The following is an 8961-nucleotide window of genomic DNA, read 5'->3' as shown; positions in this document are numbered from 1 at the left end:
TAACGAGCTGCCGGCTGCAGCTCGTCTCTTACCGGCCGCAAGTCGCGGCCACGCCCCCTTCTCGTCCCGCTGCAGGCGGGACTTTGAATCCCGCCTGCATGTTCTCGGTCGAGCTGACCGAGAACGGGACTGGTTCACGGCGGGCAAGCAAGCTCGCCTGCCGTGACCTTAAGATTGAATAACCCCCTAAATGTGTCTACAATGTCAACGATTTCTTATTAGACCTTTTTTAACTAAACCTTTAAACCCAGTAGCGCACGCAGGGGGGGGGGGTTTCTGAGTACCCAGAAACCCCCCCAGGAGTCTAAGGGCCCTAGGCTGAAAGCTTAAGGTCCCTTCTTTCCACAGGTACATGAATTTTAAAAATTGGCCCTTGGGAACCGGAGATATCTGACTTCAAAGCAGTGGTCCCCATCCAAGCCTGTAAATTGCTCTTCCCAGTCAGATATTTCAGGTTCTTTCTGACTTAGAGTTTTTCTGAGGGTATATTCCAAAAGCTGGGACTCTTTCCCTTTGAGGGACACTATGAGCTTGTCTCTACTGTGCCCAGAACCAGAGATATCAGACTTCCAGCAGCTGGTTACTGCTCCAGCTCTACACACCTGGTATGTAGTTTTATATACTCGTTGGCAGATTGCTCTGCCTCCTGAACTCTGATCCCCTAGTCCCCATTACCATTTGGTAGGTGGGATTCTCCAGTTTTTAATTCCATTAAAATCTAAGAAATCTAGTTCCGGGAACTGGAGATATCTGCAGTCAAGCAAGCTGTCCTCCCACCAGAAAATTATGAATAATAAGCCCACTCCACTATACACCCCTCCTCTGCGTATTAAACATCCTCTACCACCCTGGAAGTTATGTATCGGGGCCCCTTCATTCAGCCCAATGCCCCCTTCTCCCACCCCATCACACACCATCTGTGCAGTGAAGGGGTAATTAGTGGAAATTACTGATCCAGGCCCTACATGCTGAGTGGTTGATATAATACCCCCTACCCCCCACGGGACATCAATGCTTACCCCACCCCTACCGCTGGAGGATCTGTAGGGGCCTCAATACATTGCTATGCCCAGGGGTCTACACTGCTGTTGATGCCCCTGTATGTGTATGTATATATATATATATATATATATATATGTATACAGTATGTTACTATGTTCATCCTTGCTGGCGGGTCGCCAGAACGTATGCGCTGGCGACCCGCCAGCAGCCTCGCCAGCGAGGAGACTGAGACGCACGTGCGTCTCACGCGCACGCGCGTCTCAGTCTCCGTCGCTAGCGCGACGGAAACCCTGTCCGTCTCCGCCTCAGGGAGACGGACAGGGTTAGGGGGGGTTAGGGGGGGTGCGGGCAGGCGGCGGGGACCCCGGGTTACCGCCGGCAAGCCGGCGGGGACCCGGGGGAACGGGTGGAAGCGCCGTCGGAAGGGGACGCGTGCGCCGCTCGTGCGCGCGCGTCCCCTTCTCACCATCGCCATGGCGCTGGCGGGGGATGGCAGCTGGCGACGCCAGCGCCATCCCCTGCAAAGATGGGACCTGACCCATCTGTATTTTATTATTATTATTATTTATATACATTTATTCTATCTATAATACTTTAACTGACCCGGCATATACTGGGTCACCTAAGTGTCCATCTCCGTGCTTTGCTCCGTCCCTCTGGGAACCCCCTTCTGAAAATCCTGCGTTTGCCCCTGAAACCATGTAGACTATCTGGCATCAACCTATTGACTGTTGATGTAATGACTGTCTATCTTAAATCTGGATAAATATATTTTATTTATAAATTAGTTATAACACTTGTAGTTCACTATTAAATTAAATCTAAAATTTTAGTTTATATTTTAGAGTAGTTTTACATTTCCTTTCAAGGTTCAACTTCACATTATCCATTTGTTTAGGCTGTTTATATACTTCTCAAACATTCTTTAAATATTTTTCCATTAAATCTTCTAATATTTCAGACAGCAAGATATTACTTTGCGATTTTCATCGTGAAAAAGCTTGGAAGGAGTGGCTGACAAAAAAGGATCATGGTGTACATATGTATCGCAAAATTGTGTTAACTATGCTACGCAATATTGCTCTCGCTACTACAATGGAGGACTATCAATCTGCTCTTAATAAACTCCAAAATTGCACAATTTGGAAGACTTGTGATGCACTTAAGCAGTGGTTCTCAAACAAGTGGATGCCTGAAATTGAGGTAATAATTATATTTGTCTGTATTTATGTATCTCTCTAGCATTCCTGATGACTGTTTTAAATCAAACAGAAACGCTGAAGCACTAAAATGTGACTCTGCCGTTAATGAAAATGTTTCCAAAGGTTCGGCACTCCAAATAACAAGATTCAACTGAGCATGAAGATGCGGCACTCGGAACATTATAGAATAAATTTAAGGCAATTACCACCTTTGTTTAACAAGTTTGTAGTTGCCTGAAATTTATGCCTGGCCTGCTGATTGCATTTTGGTTTATTCCTGGAGTGACAGTGTGTGTGTGTGTGTCTGTCTCTATCACTCTCTAGATAACAGGTCTTCAACCTGTGGCCCTCCAGATGTTGTGGAACCAGCATTCCCTGACAGTTATGTCATGCTCTTATAGGAAAAAATGTAGCAATGCATGTTGGAAAATGTAGTTTCAGCACATCTGGAGGGCCAAAGGTTGAACACACATGCTCTAGATAGATAGTGAAACAGGAACTCAGTCCCTTTAAGATTTACTCCGTTAATTAGATAAATCAGTAAAAAAATGTGTAAGTTAAACAAGTAACAAAATTAATAGACCATAAAATAATGTACTACTCTTAAGTATTTAAGTTCATGACTTTTAGGAGTACAAACAACATAGAAAGCTAGGGTTATTGCATTGCTTATTTGTAAATGTAGAAAGGACCATACTGTACACACTGGTCGATTATTAAAACAATATAGCATATATCTTTCAACTTTTTTGTTGAAGTATATAGTGGTACACATTGAACGATATTGTTCAGTCACGTCTCACCTGTTGTGCCTGTACAAACATTGATAGATGGATTGAGCTGCCTGTTAGGAAGACAGCAGACATGGATAAATGACCCACATCTTTCAGCGTTCATTGCTTAAATCAGTGGTTCTCAATCTTTTTTGAATCACGGCACCCTAAGAATATCACCATTTTTTCATGGCATCCCTAGACCACACAAAAATGTATTTGATTTGGTTTATATGCCATTCCCAGGGCCAGTTATGTGTTAAAGAGAGGATTTGCTTCTGTTTGTACTTATTTTATGATTGCCAGCCACCAGCACTGGTTTTGCACATAAATAATTAACCATAATTAATTTGAATTGGTCCTGGACCACCAACCAAGGGCACCTCTGCAAGTATCCCAAGGCACCCCAGGGAGCCACGGCACACATTTTGGGAACCACTGGATTAAATAGTTAAGATTTGAACAATATATTGTTGTAAAACTTGAATATTGTGCATAGCGTTAACTAATATCCCGTAATGTCTACAAACCCAAATCTTTGAAATTGTTTATTTATAGATAGAAAAAGACATGCAAAAAGGATATTTTCAACAGGTTTTAGACAAATAAAATCAAATTGTAACATTTTTTCTTATGTGCTTAATAAATGTGTTATTAATTGTGTTATTTAACCTATTTACAAGTTATTTACATTGTACATTAATATTTTTTATGTTGCCTGTATACAGAAATGGGCACATGTGCACCGAACTGGATTGTTGCACATTGCAATTAACACAAATAATGGTATTGAACGTCAGAACAAGATTCTAAAATATACCTATTTGGATGGATACAAGAACTGCACAATCAGCGAAATGATCAGTGTTCTCCATCAAAGTTTTTTTCCACACACTTACAAGAAGTAAGTATTTTTGCTATGTAAATTATATTTATATAGTTTAATGGTACTAAAACAATTATTATTTCTATAGCATTCATTTTACAGTTTGATTAGAAATAACTATTTTTTTTTTAAACGTAATCTTAATAAAGGATCCTTTACTTAATGCAGGCAGGTCTGTTAGCCAACAGCCTCTATTAAAAAATATGAAGGTTTCCACAATTTATTTCCTCTTTCATAGACAGATTGCTATAATGCCTGACGTACGTTCCGTCCTTTAAAGTGTTCTCCATGAATGGCGTTTGATCCTCGGATCATAGGACATTGTCTTATGAAATTTACGACTTCAGTCATTGTCACTGGAGCCTTTGTACTCAACACATTGGTTTGCTTGCGTAGAAGACATTCTTGATGCTGGCTATGGCCCCGTAAGGTTCAAACTGGGGCACATTGTCCTGTCACTCCCATTTACTGTTTTTGACTTGAAAGGGGGAATGTTAAAATAGAAATTGACACAAAATGAACTGTGTAAAATGAATGTATTAGGTATGTGTCTGTATAGGGCAGAACATTGCTAGAATTATAAATATTCTTAGAAATGTATTACTGATTATTGTTTAATGTAAATCATTAACTATATGGAAAGTAAAAAGAGCAATATAAATTTATTTCAATGAGGTTAGATTGATATTGCAATGTTTAAATGTTTTTAAAGCTTAGAAAAATGAATCCTCTTTTATTTTATTAATATAGATATCTACAGTTGAATCTACAATGTTCGGAATTCTATCGGAAATACGATGACAAAATACCCAATTTTTTGAAGAATAGACCGGGGTATTTTGTAAGCCACATCTTGAAAAGATTAGAAAGCACCCTTGAAGAAGACAATGTCACATGTCTAAATGAAGAGAGAGGAATTTTCAATGTGACCAGTGAGACTGATAGAGAACAGTTTTATACTGTTAATCTAGGTGGTGAATATCCCGAATGTAATTGTTTGGATTGGAAAAAATTACTGTTGCCATGTAAGCACATGTGTTGCATTTTCAAATTTGTAAAGGGATGGGGATGGGAAAAATTGAAATCTTCGTATTCCCGAAATGATTTGTTTATGCTAGACACAGAGTGTTTTTGGGATGAAGGTGAGAGAGATAGTGTTGCAGGTGAAGACCTCTCAGAATGTTGCATGAATAAAATGATGCTTACATTGAAAGAATGTGAAAAAGACGAATTTCCACCGAGAAGAATTTCTAAGAGGAAAGCATTGATTAAAAATTGTGTACAGACCTTAAAACGTGGGATAGATACAGTCTATCTCATAAGAGATGAGAAATATCTTTCTGTTTTGGAAAATACACTTCAAGAATTGGTTGAAGAAATGCAGACACACGTACACATAGAAGAAGGCCTACCAATGATTGAAGAAAATAAAATAGAAAATAAATGCGAAAGCCTAGAAGATCTTCCAAAACGAAAATATGGAAAACCCAAACATGCAGCCTCTCAAAGGGTGGGTACAAATGCAGATTTGTTGAGGGAAGATGTCTGGCAATCTTTGGAAGAAGTACATGTAGAACACAATTTCAGTGATTATGACACAACTTGGACCATTATAAATGGAATCAAACTAACAAATGGGGATAGACTAGCAGTGGGTGGAGAGGAGTGGCTAGATGACAAAATAATAAACATCTGTCAATATCTCATTTCTAAAAAATTCCCTTGTGGTGGTCTGCTTGATACACTTTTGTTGGCCAATAACAGGCTTCCTATCATAGAATTGGCGACTAATAACATTCAAATCCATCATCTCAGCAACCACTGGGTGGTTTCTCACGCCAAAAAATCATCCGTTACAATTTATGATTCTTTAGAAACATCAGTTATTTCTGACAGTCTAAAAAAACAAATTTTAGTGTTGTATGCCAAAAAGTTTAGGGGAGAATATAGTGTGCTTCCCATTCATCTGATCTGTTGCCAGAAACAAATTGGGACCAACGATTGTGGTGCTTTTGCAATTGCAAATGCTGTGGCACTAGCAAATGGTTTAAAATTAAACGGCATATGTTTTGAGCAAAGGCAAATGAGAGCACACTTAATACGATGTATTGAGGAGAAAGATCTGTCAATGTTTCCTCATGTTAACTTGAAAAAGAAAAAAAAAATGGAAGGAAAAATAATTGAAATGACAACACATTGCCACTGTCATATACATTGTCCAAATGAAGACATGGTTGAATGTGACAAATGTAAAATGTGGTATCATTTCACATGTGTGGGGCTAAAAAAGAGTGACAAATGCTTAAAAACAAACAAAAGTTTCTACTGCCCTACATGTGCTAATGTAAATAAATGACGTGGATTGCCTTTTTTGTTCATAGCAACATGAACTATGTTGCAGCTCCCATGGTTAAACAAAAGATAAGCTTCATTGTTAAATGTCATGTGATAACAGTTAAAGTTTGTATTTAAGTTTTTGATAAACGGTCACATTGTCACCATAAAGATTGTAAAGTAGCTTTGTATTTTTTTCAGAATTTATATGTTCTACAGTTTTCTTAATTTAACATTATTTATTAAAAATAAAAACATTTTTTTGACAACTATTGTCCTTGTATTTTAATTCTAAATATCTAAACAAATGATTATGAACTTCTGTGATATTACTAAAAAGAAAAGATGAATATAGTAAACCTGTGGTTTGGATGTGAGGGGGGGAGGGGTTTACAGAGGAATTTTAGACTTTGTGGAAATTAAATAACCTGTGTAGATATAATGAAGAGATTCACTGCACATAATGATTTCACTTCAAAGAAATGATCAGGTCCACATTTAAGTATCTTTATCCTATTGATGGATTTATTTAAAAAAAAAATATTCCGTAATTTTAAAAATGTGATTAATAATTGGACATCCTCATATGGATGTTTGCAAATGAGATCTCTGATTGGGCACATTACTTTTACTTACTTTTATTGATAACACTGCTTTTATCTTTTACTAAACATCTTATACATCTTAACTGTTTAATTTAGGAATAAGGTTTACGATGAAAGTTTGGAAATTAGGAAAGGTATTAATGGGCAATGAAGTAAGTACATATGCGCGATAGGTGATCCGCAACTATTTATAAAATGTATTATTTATTTATTAAATGTTTCTTATATAGTGTACACTAGTGCATAGACTCTGTGGGCACACTATTGTCCTGAATATTGGCCACACTGATAGCTTGCAGGATGCATAGAACAGCAGGCTGCAGACAGTAACGCTGCAGTAGTGCCCCCTACTGTCTAAAGCGGCCCTGACAGTGTTTAAGGGCCAGATGTATCAAGCTTCAAAAGTGATAGAATGGAGAGTGATAAACAGCCAGCCAATCAGCTCCTACCTGCCATGTCACAGGCTAGGTTTGAAAAATAACAGGTAGGAGCTGATTGGCTGGCTGTTTATCACTCTCCAATGTATTACTTTTTGAAGCTTGATACATCTGGCCCTAAGAATGTACTGTCAATGCTATAGTTTGAATGTGCAACAATGCTGCAATGTATAGTATATGGACCAAGGTGGGCACAGAGCAATGGGAACGAATCTTAATGTGCTCTTCATGGGGCTAACTTTACTAAACCGTTCTTTATCTATAGCGGTTTCTTAAGAACTGATTTATTATAGCAATAATTTATGATTCAAAACAAAGTATATTTGAAAGTAAATTATATGTCTGCTTTAAAGTGCACATTTTTATTAATATCAGAATGTGGCTAATGATGCTTAACATGATGATTTTCAGGATGATGATGACTCACCAGATCTCTTAACTAGTGATATGTGGAGTCTGTAGTAAATTCAACGGTTAAGGCCGCCATACACTATGTGATTTGGTCCCCATTTGATCCGATTTGGAGGAACCGGGCCGTGAAATCGGGCCAAATCACATGTGCAGACATCCCATCCGACTCGATGCGCGGTCCCGTGCGCATCAGGTCGGATTCGGGAGGTCGGACGAGCTGCACATAAGATTTGTTAAATCTTATGTGCATCCCAAGGCGGGCAGGGGACGCAGCTTATAGTACCTGTGGTGGAGGGAGCCAAGCGGGGGACTGCAAGCAGGGAGCCGGGCTAGAGAGGCAGTGGGCGCACTATCCTGGGCGGGGGGGAATGCCGCAAATAGATACTTCCAGGCGGTGAACGCCGCAAGGGGAAATGAGACAGAGACCGGGTAGCTTAGGGGAAGCCGGGCACATAGAAATGAATGGACAGCCAGTAATTGGCTGAGAGCTCTCTGACTAAGAGAACTCTCAGCCAATCACTGACTGTTAATTAATTTCTATGTCAAACCCCACTGTTTTTAAAACTACATTTTTATTGAGAATTTTTTGTCATAATTGTGTTATTGTGCTTTTATGGTTAATAATACCAAAATTATGCTCGTCAAAGCATTATTATTAAATATATAATCTTTAATACAAAACCATTAAGTGTGAGCGCTGCTTCATTCTGTGTTTTTTTTTTTTTATTTCTATGTCCGCCCGCTGCTGCCCTGCTTCCCCTAGGCTACCCGGTCTCTGCTCTCTGGTCCCCTCGCGGAGTACACCGCCTGGACCAGTTCGCCCACTGCCTCCCCTGCCTGGCTCCCTGCTTGCAGTCCCCCTTTTAGCATCTGTCTCCCTCCACCGCAGGTACTACACGCTGCATCCGCTGCCTGCTTGCAGCCCCCATGCCCCGCTCAGCTTCCGGCTCCCTCTGACAGCAGCTCCCCGGGGGGACTGCATGTGATAAATTGCATGCGATTTATCACATGCAAAACCTGGCAAATCAAGTGCCAAATCATATGTGACCCCGCCAGGAGAGTTGTCAGTAGATTAGGTCCGACTTGTCCTTCGGACAAGTCGGCCTAATGTATGGGGGCCTTTTCTCAAGACTCTGTTCATTATTTGAGAGACCTAATGCAGCCCCACGCAAAACCAAGCATTCTGTATAATCTCCAGTCCTGCCAAACATTGCAGCCAACCGCAGCTGCAGAAGATGCTTCAAGAACAAAAAGGAATACACAAGCAGCTGACCATGGTCCGACTCAGAAAAGCCAACTCTCAGTGAGCAG

The 8961-nt window shown here is 40.0% G+C and overlaps 1 protein-coding gene across 1 annotated transcript; it reads left to right on the top strand.

Annotated features, from left to right (window-relative positions):
* Nucleotides 1–1914: 1914 nt before the first annotated feature.
* LOC146072403 (uncharacterized) lies at nucleotides 1915–6376 on the top strand. Its single transcript, XM_083179656.1, has 3 exons — nucleotides 1915–2205; nucleotides 3706–3881; nucleotides 4614–6376. Exons 1-3 carry the CDS (start codon nucleotides 2044–2046, stop codon nucleotides 6217–6219), a joined length of 1944 nt encoding a protein of 647 aa, XP_083035782.1. The 5' UTR covers nucleotides 1915–2043; the 3' UTR covers nucleotides 6220–6376.
* The last annotated feature ends 2585 nt before the right edge of the window (nucleotides 6377–8961 follow it).

The sequence above is a fragment of the Crinia signifera genome, chromosome 4 (assembly GCF_055691185.1).
Source record: "Crinia signifera chromosome 4, ASM5569118v1, whole genome shotgun sequence".
Taxonomy (NCBI): domain Eukaryota; kingdom Metazoa; phylum Chordata; class Amphibia; order Anura; family Myobatrachidae; genus Crinia; species Crinia signifera.
The sequence above is the reverse complement of the archived record's forward strand: the minus strand, read 5'-3'. Positions and strand labels throughout refer to the sequence as shown.

Bases quoted from the DNA above. Each gene is read 5' to 3' on its own strand.
- LOC146072403 (XM_083179656.1), top strand. From the start codon at position 2,044: ATGTATCGCAAAATTGTGTTAACTATGCTACGCAATATTGCTCTCGCT. The intron at 2,206-3,705 runs GTAATAATTATA...GCCTGTATACAG, and splicing joins AGTGGATGCCTGAAATTGAG to AAATGGGCACATGTGCACCG. The intron at 3,882-4,613 runs GTAAGTATTTTT...TTATTAATATAG, and splicing joins TTTCCACACACTTACAAGAA to ATATCTACAGTTGAATCTAC.